Source organism: Acipenser ruthenus, chromosome 13 (assembly GCF_902713425.1).
Source record: "Acipenser ruthenus chromosome 13, fAciRut3.2 maternal haplotype, whole genome shotgun sequence".
Taxonomy (NCBI): domain Eukaryota; kingdom Metazoa; phylum Chordata; class Actinopteri; order Acipenseriformes; family Acipenseridae; genus Acipenser; species Acipenser ruthenus.
In genome coordinates, this window is record NC_081201.1 from 31,745,819 (window position 1) to 31,766,604 (window position 20,786).

A 20,786-nucleotide genomic window follows, 5' to 3' on the forward strand; every position below is an offset into this window, starting at 1 on the left:
TTCACAGTACCAGTCGTGTATAAACTTGAAAGAGATCCTGAATGGTACTCGAAACTCGGCTAATGGAAAATTTTGATGTTAGGAAACATAAGCAAAGGATTGAAATGAGTATTGTGTGTCTGCATTACATACTGAGCAGGAGAGGAAAGAGGAAATTCAGCTGGCTAAACGACTTGGTGAAATTGTATACTGACTGTGAATTAAGGTACACATTTTCCATCCTTTGTAGGATTTTTTTCATTATTTGTACAGAGCATGGAATCCTACTATTTTTATTTATTTTTTTAAATTATTTTAAGGCTTGCCAATATCCCAGTTAGTCCTCAGAACGTAAATAAAGAGGGTTATTGATTCCAAACAACAGGGTCCAGGAGTTTCTGAGGGCAAATATAATGAGGAATGACCATCATCCCTGCTGCCCCCTGTGTAGGACATACATGCAGTTTCTTCTTAATCTGATCTTAACCTATGTATAGAAACCAAGATGATTTTTATTATTATTGTTGCTTTCGATGAATCATTGCATATTTCCATCCTCTGAAGGGCTGCACAGGGGTGGGGTGGAGGGTGCAGATCAAGGGTGCTCGTTGGAACCAACCTCCTGCAGCAGATCTCATTTACATGTAGAGTTTTCCTCTGGGTTTAACCCCTTCGCATTATTAAAGAGCAAGAAATAGCTGATGTTTAGTAGAGACTGCTCAGTTTGGTGCAGTTTTGGGGTGATCATCTATTCTCTCCCCTGGTGTTTGAGGATGAGAGTTGCTGATCCACCACTCTTGTCAGTCAGCCATGTCACGATGCACTGATTAGTATTGGAACTGCTAACCTCAACCCTAGTCCTGAAGCCCCCGCATTGGCTCCCTGCTGCGTCACATTCAAGATCAGCTGTTGATGGTTCATGTCAACACACTGTAGCCAACTCCTTCCCCACTCTCCTCACATACTGGCATCAGATGTCAGCTTTAATGCAGTCTTGGTTGTCATTTTGACAACACCTGTCATAATTTTCACAAGTTCTGTGCATGAATGGGATAAAATCCAAGTGGGAGGAGTGGATTTACTGCCATTTGCATGTTAAATAGGTTGACAGATGTCAAAAGCTGATAAGTATGGAGATACATTGCAGTTATTTAAATCTGTGGAAAGAGGACAACCAGTGTGCAAAAAAAATCCTTCTAATATTGTAAAATTGTTATCAATGACCACCGCAGGGTCTGGCAGAGATAGGCAACATGTTGTAACTAGCAGTATGTCATTGATCACATTTTATTAACAGATCACTATGATAAAATCCCTGATACAATACATACATAAAAGCTACAGTTTCTTGGCAGCCCTTCCTAGCTAAATCCCAGTGCTGGGGTCTACTTACATTTCGGCCATGCTGTCGGGCAGGTTGGCTGGGATAGCAGTCAGCCCCTTTCCTCTGCAGTCCACAATGTTGTTGCTGCAGGTGCACATGGCTGGACAGGATCCGGCCAGCAGGCTACAGGGCTGTGAATGTGGAGACTGCGCATGTGCTAGGAGAGGGGAGAGAGATTTAAAAATAGAGCTGTGCTTTATATTAATCAGTAGAGGCGTGCTGATACTCGTACTCATGATTGCCTTTATGATACGGTACGGCAGTAAAAACATCAGGAAAATCAGTTTTCAATCGGCTTTTAAAACACTCAATGCGGTCTGCTAGCGAGATAACAGCAATTTACTTTGAATAACCTTGGAACAGTGGCAATGCAAGGCTTTACAGCTTTCAACCCAGCTAGAAAGGAAATGGTATAAATAGAAATCTCCCAAAATGTAAAGCCGCAGTAAGTTACAGGGATATCTGCCTCCCTATATACCCTTGCTAATGATTGCACTGGCATGACATGTATTATGAATAGATGTTTTTATAAGAATTGACTATGAGCCATAGGCTACTTCCAACATATGACATTTGAATTACCAGCACATAATAAAGTATGACGAGGTCAAGTTCACCTCTTCATTACTTTTCCTCAAGTGACATTGACTGTTTTTCTCCTTGCTTGCACACTGCAGTACAATATATTCTGCATCCAAGTGAAAAATCAAAAGTTTCTGATGGAATGACACCCGATATTACATGTGAGATGAGGGATAAATTCTCTAGATTTGCTTTTATTTCACTGCTGTTTCGAGATGCATCCGATAGCAGAGCGGTTCAGATGAACCACACTTCTAATATGACATAGCAGATTGCCATAGTAACCTGTGTCTTGGAATCAGCCATGTAACCTGTCTGCAATGCGTGGAGGGCACTGAAACTGCTTTTGTTTCTCAGACTCATTGTGGCTGCAGCATGTCTGGCCTGATCTCTTTAATTGTTTCCAGAGTGATTGACTTGATTGGGTTTGATTGCTAAATAAATACTCTAATGTGACACTCTTGATACATAATGCTATAGAGACTCAACTGTTAAAATTAATTATGGGACTGTAGATTTAAAACGTATACTGTAGCCAGTGTGTGCAATCTCTGCACTCAGTATGCATTAGCTAATGTTGTATTTATTCTTAAAAGATTAAGGCCCACCACTGACATGCCATACAGGCATATCTTAGCAAAACTTCAAACTTACAAGTTATAGTATTTAAAGAATGCCTTTTTCAGCCTGATTTCACATTAGTTTAAACAGCTGCTTATGTAAGCATTTACAATTACAGTGCTAATAACATTTGCCACCAATGAGGGAACATGAATCTCAAAAGCTGATAATCAATCAACCCTTTTGAAATTCTCCCTTCCCAGGCAGGGAGAGAAGTTTAACCTCACCAATTCAGTCCTGGGAACAGAGAAATTCCCAGGCACGATCCAAGATAAAAGTAAATAATCTGGCATAACATACATAAGGAAGCGATTAGGGATTGTGGTCAGAGATAGATCTTGTTCTCTCTCTCTCTCTCGCGCTCTCTCTCTCTCTCTCTCTCTCTCCCCCCCCCCTCTAAAATGAGAAATTTGCTATTCGCTGCACCCAAGTGACAAGGCCAGATGAAGATGAACACAAACAGGCCTGCTTCTTATATTAGTTAGAGGCTCAACAACATATCTCTTCAGACTGAGGTTTTCACTGAGTGAAGAGGCTGGATGTTCTGTGTGAAGCCTCTGCTCTCTGTTGAAGACTACTATGAATTCCCAATGTCTCTTCATTCACAAACATAGTAACATACAAACATATGAGAACAGATTAACACACGCAAGCATGCACATTGGCAAAGACACGCTGTTATAGCCAGTCAGTCCTGCGCACATGAAAGTACTGTAATTATTCAGATATATCACACTTTTTTATTTTTTTAACATTCAGGCTGTAGTCACTAGAGATCCATTGGAACCTCAATTGAAGGATGCCAGCAGTACAGAAGTGTTGAGTTCTCCTGTGGAAATACAGTTTCTGCCATTTTTAATGACATCTCAAGAACCATCCTTCACAAAAAAATTGTCCTCAGCAAAGTTAAGTGACCAAGTCACTTTATAGCAATCCTGTAAACAGGTACATATTTTCATATTATTTTTATTTTAAAACTTTGAACTTCACAGCAGGTGAATTCCTCCTCTTATGTTCTTCACCTTACTGTCAATTGCTAGCCCTCACTAAATGAATGCAAGATGGAGGCAAGACGACCATGGGAAATTCTGCAAAGGAATCTTAAACAAGAGCCGTGGAGAAGAGAGTAGAAATGAGTGTGCCCAATAGCTACAAAGTCATTCAGTTTCCAGCTCACTGACACAATGAAAACGAGTTCAGCCCAGGTTAACCAGCGGGCGTCAAGCCCTGAAATCCAATCCATGTCTGAGTTTCGCTGGGCTTTCCCCCAACATAACCAAATACTCTAGATCATCCAGCCCAGGCCCCCCAAATCCCACGCAGGTGTTCCCGGCACAAACGTCACCCCCCTGTTTCTCTCCCCCGCTGCGGAGCTCGCTGCATGCCAGCAAGCCAGGCTCTAATGATCCATGCGATGCGAGTTCAATGGCTGGTCACAGCTCCGAGTGTGTGTGTGTGTGTGTGTTTTGGGGGGCGGGACAGTTAACCCTATCCATGGCAGTTCTCACAGCACTACTTTTACGTTTAACGGGCCCTTTAATATCCCAAACCAAGACCAAACGCAGAAGCTTAGGCAGTTTAATCTGTTTTAGGTTTTCCTGCTGCTTAGTAGCATGTTGCTTATCCTACTAAAAACGGCAATCCCCTTTCTTCAGCATGAGAGCTATGGCGTAGTGCGCTCTCATAAGGAATTTCAATATACGGATGGGGAGGGTCCGTCTTCTCTCTCAGCAAGCATATATCTTAAAGGATCAAAGCAATTTAACAACATATGACTTTACAACTCTGGGTCTAACACAATTACATCATAGTTAATGCACTGAAGTTCTGTTTTTAATTCCATATTGTCAAGCTGCGCTGCGTTCTTCACGTCTCTCATTCTAACTCAAAGATATGTGCCAAATGGGGGATTTAAACCTTCCAGCTCCTGGAAAACCACCCAGATACCCCAACCCCACCTCCAAGTATCCCTCTCCTCCCAAGAGCTTTGTCCAGTGGGGACCAGTTTCAGGAAGTCTGGCTCCACTATCTTCAGAGACTTACGAGTTAATACTCGGTCATGCCACCTAGCTCTATAAAAATCACTAGCCGTAACAGAGCTCCCCACACATGCAGATCAGCACACAGCTGACATAGCAGCCATGATGGATGTAGAGACTAATTCAATCCAATTGGAGAAAAACAGCAATTCTGAAAAAGCAGGGTTGTTACTGTACCCAGAGCAGATTGGAATCACACAGGGGAAACACGGGGCCTGTAATGAGCTCTATTTAATTTGTTTGGTTTATTTATTAAAAACAAAACTTCCTGATAGGGACAGGCTGTTCCCACAGAGCTGAGTTACTGCCCGCAAGATTACTGGGGTTTAAGGCTTCGCTAAGGGAGCCTTGGCGCGTGAAACGGTTTGGCTAACGTGTTATTAACACGCTACAGGGCTTGAACAGCTGATGTTACATTACAGTATTGGGAACAAACATTAGTTTTCTGAAACTTTATTTCAAAACAGAATATTGTGATTTTGAAGGTCCAGGTAGACAGGACCCTGATCGACTTCAACAGCACACTGTCCCTGATCCAAGGATGTGGCATTGGTTGGTTTGTATTCTATGTAAAGACAGCTACGACATCAAGAACATTTCCTGCAGCACCAAGGAGGAGTGAGGCATATTCACATTAAAGTTGTGCTTGTTATTTTTTAGAAATGCCAAATTGTATTGTACCGTGCAATCACCTTTTACTTTAACAACTCGCACAGCTATTTTATTATGTTTCTGATTCGGAGGAAGGGAATTTGCCATACTTCAGCAAACTGTTCCTACCTTGAAACACACAAATACACCTTGCTGTGGTGCTTGCTGATTGATAAACAGCACAGCCGGCACTCCCCACAACATGGGTGCTGGTATCAGTGGATGGAGGTCTAGGTTATTTCTCAGCAACTGCATGTTTAAAGGATTATCTTGTTTGGGTTATCTTGCTATGACCGGAGACTGCGAAGCACTATAAGCCCCAGACCTGTCAATCTCTCTCACGCTTTTCACACAGAAATCAATTGTGGACAATGCAAAGTGTCTCGGCTCCAGTGACCTAGATTCACGTGTTGCACACAATACCCAGAATGAAAGGTGCAGCGGTGGGTGTAAAGCCCCAATGCACACTGCTGACCCCAGCAACGGAATGCAGTCCTGGCTGTGGGGGACCCTTCAGTCACTCCAGTCTCACCTCTCCCAGCAATATGTACTATGTAATATGTTTGTAATTCAGGGATACATTTAATTTACATTTTAGCTTATGAAGCAGAACTGTATCCCTGTGAAGTTTTTTTGATCACTGTACTGGTACGTTCCTGTTTTTCTCTGTTTTCAGTGTACAGGTATGTGATTCTTTAAATAAAGGTTCTTTCTCTGTTTAGGAACATGTCTTTAAATATCTTTAATGATTGTGTGGGGACTGGGACAACAGAATTATAGCTGTACCTTGTCATTTACAGACTCTTTAGAAAAGTAAACCGATGGACCAGATTTATTACAAGTCTTTACTCCAAATTGCGTAATATCTTTGTTTGTTCGTTTTTAAACATTAATATTTTTATTTTCACTTTAGAAAAAAAAAACAGCACAGTTTGCACTGGTGTGAAAGCACAGCACCAACTGTGTTTGAAGTGCTTACCTGGGCAGGCAAACTCGTGTTTCTGGACCTCGGCCACATTGAGACCACGCAGTTGTGTCGGGCCGCTACATTGGGTAAACAGCCCAATGGTGGGTCTCTGCCTCAGCCACTGAGAAAGCCAGGACAGGTGGCAGTCACAGTGTAGGCTGTTGGAGTGTAGGCGGCTGGGGAGGCAGGCAGATTGAAAAGAATCGCATCAGCTTTCAGATACATGTATGATTTTAGAATGACTGGCACTTCAGAGAATTACTAACCTGGATTCATCACTAAGTACCATGGCAACAAAAAGGAAATAGCTCTAAACAACTAGAAATGGCCTACAGACAGACCTAATTTGTACTGAGGCCTATTACCTTAACTGATATATCAAAGCAAAGCATTTATACATCTTATTGGTATGGGCGAGATGCAACCTGTAGTTACCTGTGAAAGTGTAGTATCACTGTTTGGTTAAAAAAAAAAACATTTGCACACATAAATTGAATTCTGCCTTAACTTGTTTGAGCTTATTAAAGCAAATAACAACATCCACTGTCTGGTTTTTATTTACAAAACTATTACTGGTAATTCCTATTCAATGAAATAATACTTCCAGATTTCTGTGAAAGCATCAGATTCCAAGGCAAAAATGTGTGGTAACACTGCAGTAATTATAGTTCCTGCACATAAACATTACAGTTAATAACTGCAGCACTGTAGTACTTGAATTATAATAATGTACTGCATTTGTGCTATATTATAGTATAGTAAATTATAGTATAGTATATTATATAATAAAACTATATACCAAAGCATGTTTTCATGGAATTGGCTCCATCATTCCATGTTTTCCCAAAGTAAAGGAAGGAAATGGTAACTGTGTGGCCAGTGGCTCAGCACCAACACTCTGAATGATCCGGAGTGTCAGTTTGCATTTGGAGGACATGTGAATGTATCACTGTCATCTGGTTTTCAGTTGCTGGTTAAACACAGTGTGTGACAATGGATGCTGGGAGCACTGAGACTCCCCTGAAAAGGGGTGACACTAATTCTACTGGGCTACTTCTTTTAGAATTATTTATTGTTTTTAAAATAGTTTTTTTTTCATGAATCTAACACTTTTGCAGGATAAATAAAAACACCAGCTTGTGATATTACATTCACCCTTTGAAGAGCAGCAGCTGTTTGTATTCTTTAGGTTTGTATTAACCAAAAACAAAAGCATGTGCTGCCTGTTTAAACTTTTACAAAGAGGTGTGGTAGTTAAATTAACACAGTATTAAAAACAGAGCCCCCAGATGTATTTCACACTTTACAGTATATACTCTGAAACCGACTTATGCTGTACAATGTTGCTTTATTATTTTGCATTGTAAAGCCACGGAATAATGGAAAAGCCTGTGAATTGGGTGCATTACTCACAAGGTTCGGAGCTTGGGCATGTGGTTGAAGCTGGAGACGGGAATGCTGCTGATGTTATTGTTGTTCAGGGTCCTGGAGGACAACACACAGATAGAAGCAATGTCATTTCTGGATAACTGGAGCTTTCAAAAGCTGGCACCCAATCAAAGGGATTCCAGCAGCTACTGCAAATCTGCTTCAGGCTTTCAGGAGGCCAGGCAGAACCGCAGCCTCCATGCCTTCCCAGCCTCTCGTCTTTTCGTCTTGGTTTCCTTCTGCTTGAAAATTGTTTAACTCCAGAGTTCACAGCAATGGCACTAGTGTGTTTTGAACATCCCCCCATCCCACCACACCCCTTTAACTCAAAGTTGTCCATCAAACTAAATACTGTATTGGTTTTGTCTTACACCCAGAATGCTGACAAACAATGGTTTCTGGGTACCTTAGCGTGAAGTGTAGTTGTACTTCAAAATCATTAAAGTTTAATACATGTCTTGACAACCAGAATTTGTGCCAATGGCAGCATGGCACTGTTAGCTACCGTAATATATTTGTATGCCCCCCGTCAGTCTAGTCCAGCTATAGCCAAAAAAGCAGGATTGCAGCCTAAGCCCAAAGGTGCAGGTTACCTCCTGCTTGTTGATGCACTGTTGTGCCCCCTTGTGGTGGGCTCTGTGCAATACAAATACAATGCAAATGGAGGTCTGCAGTGGGGAGTGCTGGTTGGGGGTGGGAAATAGGAATGTGGATTCAGGACACTGCAGCTCTACTTACAGGACCTCCAGCCCTCTCATCGCCCGGAAGGCTCCATCCTCAATGCAGGTGATCTGGTTTTTGTCCAGCTGCCTGTTTGATTCATAGAGGAGACAGACAAGCTTAGGGTTATACTATATACATCATGCATGCACAAGCTTGTGGGACATTTGAAAAAGCTGTGGTACTATAATTGTGCAATATGAAGTTGTGGTGCATAATGAAGCTTACAATCTTTTGGTCCGATGAAACTCATATTACTCAACTTAGTTATTTTATGAATTCCCACCTAGGATGTAAAGTTCACCTGATGGCACAGAATTAAAAGTTCAAATTGCTGTTCAAAAATGCCGTTATAAGTGAATGTAAATACAAATAAAAACTGTGGTAAAAGGGAAAGAATACCATAAAAACAAATTGCCTGTGCATAATAAAGGCTTAAATATCAGGGACAGTGTGACTGCAAACAGAGAGCCTTGGATGATAGCATTATATAGAATGATAGAGGCCTTATACTGCTATGGTAGAAGAGAGTTTTAGAGCAAGGTAGATGTATTTAAGAAGCAGAGAGTTTGGAGTGCTACAGCATTAGAATGTGCTTTCTGTGGATAGACAGCCCTTGTATAGCTGAGAGTTTTGCTGGCGTGGAAAGCTTGGTTTGGGAGGCGATGTCACAGAGAGTGTGTTGAGGGAGGCCTGGGCAGTGCTGTCCCAGCGCGGGGTGTACTCACAGGTTCTTGATATCAGTGGCTCCTCGGAACCCCTTCCTGGGGATGGCCTGGATAAAGTTCTCGCTCAGGTCACTGCAGAGAAAGCAGATTACATCATTAGACCTTCAATAATTCATCCTGGCTGCGCTCATCAATGATTCATGGTAACTGAGGAGTTTACCTATAGTGTCTATTGAGCTGGGAGTGATGGCTGCCTGAAAGACACTCTGGTAAACTTCCCCGGGCTCTCTCAGTGATTTCAATTTACCTGCCTGGGAATGTTAACAGTCAGCAGTGTGCTTACTCACCTGTCTTTGAAAAGCTTATTCCCAAACTTGTAACTCTCACCTTTTTTTATAGAATGGTTTAATGTCTGTTTTGCTGAGGTACACAAGGTTTGGCATTCATTAAACTTAACTAAGCCTGCCATGGATATCCAGTTCCGGCTACTTAACACAGTATTGTGTAAGCAGTTTTATAGCTGTGCTATGCCTTCATTGTAAACGGACACTTCACACTGCTACAGTGTAATACATTCCAAATGTGCAGTTAGACTTAACTCTATTATAAAATACTATACTGTAGTATTATATAGTAAAGTCAAAAATTAGTCATCTATAGCATATCATAGTATTTCATATTTCAGTACAATAAGCAATAGTGTTTTAGCTATTATTATACAATACTACAGTATTTTATTATATGGCTGACTACACGGCTGTTACATTATAATGTAATTTTTTTTTTACGGTACTCTAGTTTAGTGTTTTTCCATTTCCAAAATCCCTCTGCCCCAAAGCCTTAGCCTCTCGCCTGGTAAAGGGGTCCCTTAAGAAGTGAAGGGTCAGTCTCATTTGGAGACCCACACAGTAGCCATTGGGGCTTGTGTGCAGAGAGATAGAGAGAGATAGAGAGAGAGGGGGAGAGAGATAGAGGGAGGGAGAGAGGGAGAGAGTGTGAGAGAGGCAGGAATCCCTGGCCTGTGGTTTAATTAGCGGCAGCTTTTGTTCAGGCATCGAAGAGTGAGCTCATTGCTTCCCAAGTGGAGCAGGCTCAATCCCCCCGGCCCCCAGAGACCTCCAGAGAGAATGGGAACAACATCAGAGCACAGTACAGAGGCAGGGAAAGGGGACTGAGCGTGAAAAGGGACCAGCAAAAAAAGAGTGCAGTCATTTATTAGTGTTTCTTAGAGACAGTAGCATTCGGTAAATCATTATGTAATATAGTACAGTACTTGTACTGATCAATATAGTAAACTGTAAAACATTACTATTTACTACAGTTGCACAAACTATAGGTAGTGATATATTAGAATTCCTTCTGACAATTCCACGATTATGTATAGTGTTTACATGGATTGTTATTGTGTTTTCAATGCCACTTCACTCATTCGCTTGAATCATTCACCAGGTACGGTAGCTCAGAAATGGAATACAATGACATCACATGTGGCAAGTCATGAAGACGCCAGCCCCCAGTCCCCGTCCCCCGTCCCTGTCCGCTTGATGTCCAACTCTTTCACTGCCTTGGGTTTTCATTGAAATCACAGGGACTCTGGGATCTGGGGGTTAAGAGGGCCAAACTCATAACAGAATGGTCTTCACTCCCTCCCAGCAGGGTGGCCGCTGGCGTCAGACACAGGGCTCTCTGAACAAACTGACCCGTTCCTTTCACTAAGACTCTGTTCACGCTACTGTGTGCTGGGGGAGAGCTGTGTTTGAAGGGGCCCCTGCTGAAATTACAGAACGATTCAAATCAGCAGTTTAAACCTCCTCTAATCCCTTTAGCACACTTTAAAGCGATTGGCTGTGGTTTACAGCTCTAGGACACCTCCCCTGGCTGTGTGGGTTTGAGTGGATTAGGGTTTGGCGCAGCAGGGGGGTAATTGTGTCTCTGACCAAGGGGGGTGGTGGGGACTGTGCCAGGTAGGCATGCAGGGTACAGAAACTCTCCATTCCCTAAAGACCCTGTTTCAATTTTTTTTATTTAACATTTTCACTTTCTTGTTTCCAGAGTGTGTGTGAGGTTCTGCTGCTTCTGCCAAGGTTAACCCTCTTCTAATAAAAGAACCATTACTTATCAGGTTGGAATCTTTTTTATTATTATTATTTTTTAATTGTGATTCATTTATTATGAAAGCTGCCATAGAAGGACTTCACTATAGTTCAACCACATGGTAAGTACAGTGCAGGCCCAGTGCCAAGCTGCTTCCCTATTGCCACCCCTCTCTCCCTCACACACACACGCTGACAAATGGCAATACGTTCTTCCCCCAACAAACATTTATGTATCTATTTGTTTATTTAGTCTATGAAATGGGGCTGCTGGAACTAATTGGTCTGGTAAATCATTTGAAAAATGTCAAGCAGACACAGACAAACCACATGGGATGCAAATCGAATAGGTTATCAGATCCACGTTCTGAAAAACAACAGCAGACAGCGTTAAATTGTACAGCCAAAATCTCCAACTAAAGAGCCTGCCGACAACTAATTGCTCAAGTTCCACTGGTAGAATTTCTCAAGTGCTTGTTGAAGTTTTACTAGTACGTCTATTCTTGGCTGGCCAGCGTTTGTGTTCACTTCCAGAGCCACGATGAAAGCTAAAGCACATTTTAACCCACCATCACTTAGCGCTGGTAACCTATTACTTTTCTTTAAAGACATCCATAAAATTAAATCAGACTGGACTTCATTATTTTAAATGTGGGCTGTCAGCCAATAGCTTAGTAGTTATTGCACAGTAAGTGTCATAGAAATGAAGAGGGTTAGGTTTCAGTTATACACTCAAGTCCTCCGGGTCTTCCTGCACATTAATTAGTGTTAAAACACTCAAACACTCTATTCTCAGCTCTTCATAACCGTCACCCTGCATCTTAATGAACTGTAGAAACACTTGCAGAATCGGATACTAGAGCTGTGTTCAATGAAGAAGTCCTCATATTAATTCAGGTACAATTATAAAAAGCAAAATACAAATCTAACTGAGCATAAATTCAACTAAACAATACAAACACCTTTGTGCTGTTTCCTGTCAGCATGCCACAGCTGTTACCTAGCTACAGGTGTGTTGAAATATGTAACAAAGCTAGGACCTGTTATTACTGTACCACACTGAACACAGATAATTGTCCCTGAGGCAGCTAAATACATTACCCTGCATCTAGGAGGCAGAACAAAAAAACTAGGCAGCAGTACGCTGTGGGATATAGGAGTCCTACAGTTTATCTGTGTACTTTCAATTGGTTTTGTTAAACCCTAATAATAAACCTTGTGTTTTGGTTGATTTCACATGAATCATCCTCTGGACTTGCACCAGGCGTCTTCAACAACCTTGTTGAGGTTCTTTAAAACACAGGCCTCCCAAAGTCAGGGGGTGTCTGGGAGGCGTCAGGTGGAGATTACATTCTGATAAAGTTTTCCATTTAGGGAGTTGTTTGTAATCAACTTCAAATTATGTCTTATCTTTATCTTACGAAACATCTTCCACTCAAGTACAGAACTCCCCAGCGATCAATAGCCTATCCCAGAAGGGATTTGGCAAATCTCCAGGTTCAACTGCCAGTGCAAGGTACATTTACACAACAAAAAAAGACTGTGCTGCAGGATGGGACACAAATTAATCGTTTTTTATTTTATTTTTAAAACTGTTAGTCAGTTGTATCTTTATTGCTCTATTAATACTTCTGATGATTTACATGTGTTACCTTCTAAAACAACAAATAACTTTTGAAATGTTGTAATGTGCCATTAGGCTGCAGGAACATTTTTTAAATGGGTGTTGCCTCCCTGTGAAATTATCTCCTTCTAAAAATAACCCATAAACCTAAACCCTGTTAAAAAAAAGGACTATTATCAATATAAATATAATCAGCAAAATAAAGCAATTGATCAAAATGTAGAATATATAGATTAGTAATGGCTTCTGTATTTTGTTTGATTGTTGTTTTCAGTTTTGTAAGTCTCAGCCACCATCTGAAAATAACTTTTAGTTCACATTAAGTTACTGTTCTTGGTGGTGTGTCATGTACCAAACTGAAATCCCCACAGTCGCCATGAATTTGATGGCATCTGTTTGCAGCTACATGAGCACAGTAGGTAAACAGTACCCAAGATTTACAACAGATTGTCAAATCTGTCTCCACTTTATATTTAGCCAAACTAAAAGAAAACAAGCTATTCTGGACTTTGTCATGCAGAATCCTCTATGTAACTTGAAACACATACTCCCATGTCACTCTATAATATAGAGCCTTCTGGTTGTATTCAAGTAATCAGCTTTCAACATTAGTCACCCTGTGTTCTTAATAATGTGGCAGTCTGATGCAGTCCTGTTTCTTGTTGGGGGGCAGTGTCAGTGTACATTTTTGCTTCACCATCATGAAACAACCTAAAAATAAAATGACTGCAAGCTTTACAAATAATTACACTATTTCAAGTCATATGTCTATTCTTTTGTTTGTTTGTCCGTGTCATTTCCCATTGATTAGAAAGCAGCTGTTGTCCCTGAGGTGAAAAACACAAAAAACAGTCCAGCCAGCTTCTCTCTCGTGCCAGGCTGCATTGATCCCAAAAATGTTTCCTCCAGCAAAATGGGTTTTAGATGTGCGAGTGTCTCAGTGCTGCAAGCGGATTACCTTCAGAGCTTATACAGGAGATCTACGGGACTGAACTGGTTCGGGTTTTTCTAAACATTTATAGGGCTAGGAGGCAGCCGCCATCGTTTATCTCTAGCAGGACCAGGTTGTTAACTCCACCCTGAGTTTCTAACATTTATTTCTAGGGGTGCCTAGCAAGACATAGACATAGTTCATAACTCAGTTTTGACTTTCTATACAGGTTTTTGTGGCTGACCTTGGCAGGTCTATGCTATCATTCTCACCATTTCAAAATAGGCAAAAGAGACAAACTGCACCTGGATAGGGAGGTATTACGCAGTAAAGAACAAATTCCATACTGTCCTTCAGGAATGCTGTGAATCCTGTGAAGAATTCCCTCTTGAAAATGTTGGGTTGTCTTGACAACGGTGGGATTGTGGCTTTGACGTTAACTGTTTTGTGTTGAAAGAGAGCTTAAACTTTGCCTTCTGTATCTCTATGGTACCCAACCACTCATTAATGAATGGGCTCAGCACCTTTAATTATAAGGCTTATATTACAGGGAGTCTGGTGTCATTCTACACTAGGAGAGCTCTGGGAGCAAGTAACCAATTCTGCTTTGAGTTTCTACAGGGCATTACTGGATACACCTGGCTGGGAGGGAGTAGCTAACTTTCTTTTATTAAATAAATTGCAACATACATGCATATATACATGCATACATACAGTACATACATACACAAAGCTCAACAGAACCAAAATTGATCTACATCCAAAAATAGACAGAACATTTTACATATTCTAAAATGTTACTTGAAGCAGTGGCAGAATCAAAGAGCTAAACTGGACAAAAATCAATATGCAGGCAGTGTTATTATTTCTGCACCCGCTACAAAGGTCAAGGACATTGAAGCCCTAAACCCAACCAGCCAATTCCAAATCCAGAGCTGGTAAATGTAGAGGAAGCATGCCAAACCCACAACTGATTGCCTGTGCCGCCCTGTTGCTGCTGTGTTACATTTCTCATACACTAAGAATCAGAGCTGACACCAGCCTGCTTCACAGCAAGTCACAGCTACACTGCTCAGGCTACAGCAACATAAACAGTGGAAGCATTTGGAACTGCCTTCAAGAACCCACTGTGGCCCATCTATAGCACCTGAATGTAAAGACAGCTGTAAGAAATGCTACGTTTAATGTGAATGTTTACTCTATGTAGCCATAGCCGTTCATTATCTAGACAAGATACCTACAGGGTCCCTTGGATGATCTTATTACTGAAGTGTAATTCCTTTGTAGAATACAACAGCTCCATAGATATAAAGCTTCATCTGGCAAGCCAGGCATATATGAACAGAAAACTTTATATCAGGTACTACATTTAAGGCAGTAAGTGGAATTCTCTGAGATTATAATCAGCAAATGCAGATAAAACCAAGTATGTGGCTGGTAGGTTTTAAAAAAATATCATATACATCTTTATGAGTACCCCGCTCTATATGTTAGAACCCCCAGTCGAAATCTCTATGCTGACAAGGGGGCTTTTGATTGGTTGTATATTGATTTGGGTCCTAACACACACACACACACACACACTTCCACACGCATTTACAGACACTAACAAAGGCTACACTCACACCAGTACAGACACAGGTGTACACAGTTAAGGTCTGGCTTTTGCAGGTTTTTGGCATGCAGAACTATCCCAGTGCAGTCAGTCTCTGGCTCCCGGGTTGTTTAATCACTCAATGTTTCCAAAATCACAGAAGGGTTGGTTTTGTCCCTGGGAGTCGACAATGTCCAGATCGACACAGGAGGGGATGTACTGGACCCTCTCTCCTTCAACGGGCCGGCATGTGCTGGCATTCAGCCCTCAGCCCCTCTCCCCTTCAACAGGCCGGCATGTGCTGGCATTCAGTCCTCAGCCCCTCTCCCCTTCAACAGGCCGGCATGTGCTGGCATTCAGTCCTCAGCCCCTCTCCCCTTCAACAGGCTGGCATGTGCTGGCATACAGTCCTCAGCTCATAAATCACACACAGAAATCAGCACCTTGTAAACTGCTTGTAGCTGCAGTAATGCTTGAGAAGAGGGTGGGGTCAGAGACACAGGGAGGGGGCCCCATTTTCTTACTACTGTATAACAAACCAACCTGTGGCAACATTTTCAATGTTTAGCCAGTAAAGCATGCATTAAATTGTCCTACACATTTTTATCAACATGAAAGCTTGTAACACATTTTTTACAGTAGGTATTCCTATCACATAGTTTCATTGTGTTATAGGGCTAACAGGTCTAATAAATGTATTGGTCAGGGGTTGACTTATTTTAATAATCAAGGCCTGGGCTGGAAGTGCAGACGTTACCTACCCCTGACGTAGACAGTGTAAACCTTACTCACTTTGAGAAGCTATAACCAGAGACAAAATGCTCATGACTGGACCTGATTTAAACAGGACTTAGATTACATGTCACCTATACAGAAAACAGTCACATATACAGAAAATCTCTTTATATTCACTGAGGCTGGGCAGATAACCCCCACATGATCAGCGGTTTCATTTCAGGGGGATACTCCTTTAATTAAAGACATTCATCACTGTGGCCAATGCTGCCATCCCACTTAATCAGTAGCATGTAATTAACCCATTATTAGCTCATTAAGAAGTCTAATGGGGTGTGGAAAGATGTTAACAGGATAGCAAACTGAACTGATGTGCACTGGCGTCCTATCTGTCACTCCCCCCACCCACACAAACACACACACACACACACGGTAGCTCACAGCTCAATAATGCTCTGGCCCGTGACAGATTAGGCATTGACAGCAGTAGGGGAATGTGAGCCGGTCCTTCTGTCCACAGAGCAGCTTTTGGAGATGAGTGCAGCGCTGAAGAGAGGTGTTAAGATTCACAGCCCAGCAGCCACTGTCTGTCTATCCACTGGGCGGGCAGGCAGGCAGGCTAGCTGAAAAATCTGCAGAGCCTGGTTAAAGGTAAGCAGTTTGACAGCCTAAGGATAGCAAAAGTCCACTGTCTGTCTATCAGGCTACACAAGTAGAACTCTGAAAGGTTGGCAGCCCTGGGGACTGAAGCCCTCTCCCTTGCCTGCTTCTTTATCTATTCACAAGGCAGTAACATCACAGAGACAGGTTTAGTGTCTGTGATTGGGGAGGGGTGGACAGCACTGTCTTCTTAAAAGGCAAGTACACAATGTAGAAATACAAGACTAACAGCAAGGATAAAAAATATATATATGTTTACATTTTAAGAAAGATTTTTCAATTATCCTTAGCAAAACTGTAGTATCTTTTTACCAGGTTGTAATACAAGTAAAATCCTGCAAAAAAACAAAAAAATCCTTCAGGAGACTTCAGGAGTAGGACAATTACAATGTCTCGTGGCTACCAATATGCTCTGAGTAAACTCACATTAAGACACCTTTTCGATGCTGAGCTCGGCTCTGCAGCCTGCATTGCCTCAAACTGCTAGAGCACACTTCACAGTTCATCAGATCTAAAGAAAGAGGGGGTTTCAATCATTTGGACACACCCTTTTAAATTGCGTTTTGCAATTAAAACTAAATAAAGGACACACACTTCTTTGATTAGCCTGTAGATAAAAATAGGTTTGCTTGGCCCGGAGACAAACTAGAGTGAAAACGACAGTTACAATGATTAGTAATTACAAGGTGTTCTGTCGGAATGCTTTTGATATTTCTTATGAAGCAGCTCAGACACAACAGCTATGAGAGATAAAGAGAGATAGGACGAGATGGAGGGGCAGAGGGGATAAGAGAATAAGACACCTTCTCATAAACAGGTCTGGTAAAGACAACTCCACTCAAAACTGCAGACCAGTAAACTAATCTAATATCTTAATTTATACCCAATTTCTTTCTTTTTTTTCAGTATAAGACACAAACTATTTAATTAGTTATCCTAGAGTCTTTCTGCTGTAGATGAGGATTTAGCAAGCTGGTTAGGAATATGACATTTTTGTACGGCAGGACAGAAATCTGGGGAGAGAGTGCAAATTCTATCAATACCGGTTGAAAGTTATCAGTAAAGGAAGGGAGTGTGTCATAAAGAGGCTGACTCAAACCCAAGCTACTGTGGAAGGGTGCTGCTGTGTCAGTTTGATTAGGAGAGGCGTGCTTGTGACCTGCAGGGGATTTGAATCCCTGCCAGTAATAACAGCAGATAAATGGGTGCCCCGGGGAGAATAGCGTGTGCGGTCTGCAGGCTTTCTTCCGCTCTCCGTCTCAGCAGTGCTGCACAGCAGCATGTGTGTTACTTAACCCTCTGCTTCCAAGTCAAAAGAGGTATACAATAAATAGCTGCATGGTAGTATCATAGTACACTACACTTCTCGAGGGAGTTTCACGGTCTGCACTCACTGCCGCCACTACATTCTCCACATCAGGTCTAGAATGCACCTGTGGTTTTGCAGTTGGGCTCCAGTTTAGCTGTACATTAAATGTAGTTAAGCTGCACTTTACAGGAAAGAACATTGTAGCACTGTTCCTACCAATGCAGTTCTAATGATAAAATATACAGACAGGTTATCGGTTGCTTTTGAACACAATTGTATTGCCTTTAAATTTATAAATGTGTCTCTTATATAAATGAATCTTTGGGGTGCCACAAAGTGTGTCAATCTGGGTCTCGGGGTACAGTATTAACTGCAGAACCCATTGCTTCTCTCCGACCCACACAGATGTATTTTAATACAAAAGTGTTTATACATTTCTTATCCAACCCATTTATTTATTTAACATAAAATCACTAGGAAAAGGCTCATTAAGATGAATCATCTCATTTTGTGCCCTGAAGGGATGGCAGAAGCAGAAGCAGCATTTTCTATGCGTTTCCAAAACATTAACCTATTAAGTCCCACTGTCCAACTCAAACCTAGTCACACAAAGCAATTGCCCTGTGAAAAGGACGGTGGTCTTTAAAAGTGCAGTCCCTAAGGTCATAAAAGCCACTCCCCCTTAAAAAAAAAACATGTACTATTTCTACACTATAAAGCAGCTCTCTGTTGGTCTGTCCCTCATGTTGGACAGTCCCTTTCCAGTCTCCTCTTAACATGCTGTGCCATCGTGCTCCACTGAAACTGAAGGTCAGGTGATTTATTTAAATGTAGGCCTTGGTGGTTTCAGCGATACCAAATAAATCCAACAATCACTTCTGATTTGGGCGGTCAAGGAGGAAGGGAGAGGGTTAAAGTGAAGAAATGGACAGATCCCTTTTCCATCCAAAAGCACTCATCCCACTGCAGACGCTGCACCTTCCGCATGTGTGTCCCAGCCTGTTTGTTTATTTTTTCCGTGGATTGGGAACGTTGAGTGTAATTATCGGGGGCAGGAATGCGACCCATTTAAATGCAGGGGGAGACAGTGAAGACGCTTAGTTCACTGGTATTCAGGAACGCATTCCTGGCCCCTCACATCTCCACTTAAACAACATCTAAAGGACCTGGCAACATCTCTAAAAGCAAACACTGTTTTGTCTGTATATCAGCAACACCAAACCACCGTTCACTCTCTTTCGCTTACTAATCCCTCTCTCGCTCTTCCTTACTTCCTCTGCCTAGCTCTGATCTCTCTTTCTCCCATTCACAGACCCTCTTTCTAAATCTTCCTTTAATCTGTTTCTTTATCCCTCTCTCCAATTCTTCAACACTCTCTCTCTTCTCTAATCTCTTGTCAGTTCAAATCAATTTGATTGCGCTTTGTTGGTGGGACTAATACCAATATTGCTAAAGCTATTGCCGCCCAGTTCATACAACAGTGATACAAATCATATTTTGGTTTAGTGTCTTCTTATTAGCAGTAGTAGTGAAAGTATTGCATGACATGCTTCATTACCCATGTTTAAGAAGAACCGGCACTAGGGTTGTACTAGCTTTGCATGGCGTGCATACAGATATTATATTAACGTTTGCCTTTCCCACTAATAGGTGCAAAGCCTATGCCTCCATGTTGTAGAATACCTTCCCCAGAACATATGTCTTTCAACACTGTAGGTGGGGGACGTTTTGTCTGCCACAGCTAAATGGTTTTTAAGTAATCCCTTAATGATTGCAAAAGCGGCGTGTAATATTCTGCCATCTGAGTAAGTGTATGGATCACACATTGTGCAGGTTATGCTAGTCAGTTTATCTTTACATTCAGACTCTCAGCATCACTCCCAGAGCAGGGGAGTCTCTTGAAGGTTTTTTTTTTCCAGATCTGAGAGGGTGCAGCTCAGCTGTGATATTATCCTGCAGGGAAATCTTTTCTCTAACAAAATGACCAGCTCGTCAGCCTCTCTAGGAGAAGGCCAGGCTGCCGCTCACACACACTCCTGACGCCCTCAATCACTTCCCTGCTATCCTGGGAGTTCACAGTGATATAGAGAGGTGGTGAATGAGGCACACAACTATTTTTATAGAGGTGCTGCACATATTATTATTATTATTATTATTATTATTTATTTCTTAGCAGACGCCCTTATCCAGGGCGACTTACAATTGTTACAAGATATCACATTATTTTTACATACAATTACCCATTTATACAGTTGGGTTTTTACTGGAGCAATTTAGGTAAAGTACCTTGCTCAAGGGTACAGCAGCAGTGTCCCCTACCAGGGATTGAACCCACAACCCTCCAGTCAAGAGTCCAGAGCCCTAACCACTACGCCACACTGCTGCCCCTTTGGGAGAGGGGAGTCTGTGGTATAGGTGAAGGGACAAGAGGCAGAAAACAAAAACACCATGAAAGTGTTGCTTCTATTGTAGTTTGGAGGGGTAACACTATTGTTATGACGGATAGGTAGGTAGTGTGGCCAAGTGAAAAGACCTGCAGGAATCAGAGACTAGTGGTTAGAGCTTGGACTGGGAGGGTAGCATGGTCTAATGGTTAGAGCTGTGAGACTAGACAGTGTGACCTGGAGTCTATTGCCCCAGTACTCTTTAGTGGTTTCAATAACACCCTACCACACACTGGAAAGGAGACAGGTTTCCCTATTGAGCTCTCGAAGTAGTTCTGTAAATGAAGAAAGGGAATGTCTGACTTTCAATGAAGTGAAATATGTTTTAATTGAAGGGAACAGTTTAGTGCTTTAGCT

The 20,786-nt window shown here is 41.8% G+C and overlaps 1 protein-coding gene across 4 annotated transcripts in view; it reads right to left on the bottom strand.

Moving 5' to 3' along the window:
* LOC117418458 (slit homolog 1 protein-like) overlaps positions 1-20,786 on the bottom strand; it is a 78,211-nt gene that overhangs the window by 26,285 nt on the left and 31,140 nt on the right. For all 4 annotated transcript variants that reach the window (XM_058985114.1, XM_058985113.1, XM_058985115.1 and 1 more), the window contains exons 5-9: positions 9,100-9,171; positions 8,390-8,461; positions 7,637-7,708; positions 6,236-6,399; positions 1,373-1,520 (exon numbers count right to left, since the gene is read on the bottom strand). In XM_058985114.1, coding sequence (XP_058841097.1) covers positions 1,373-1,520; positions 6,236-6,399; positions 7,637-7,708; positions 8,390-8,461; positions 9,100-9,171 — 528 coding nt within the window. The remainder of the gene's footprint in view (positions 1-1,372; positions 1,521-6,235; positions 6,400-7,636; positions 7,709-8,389; positions 8,462-9,099; positions 9,172-20,786) is intronic.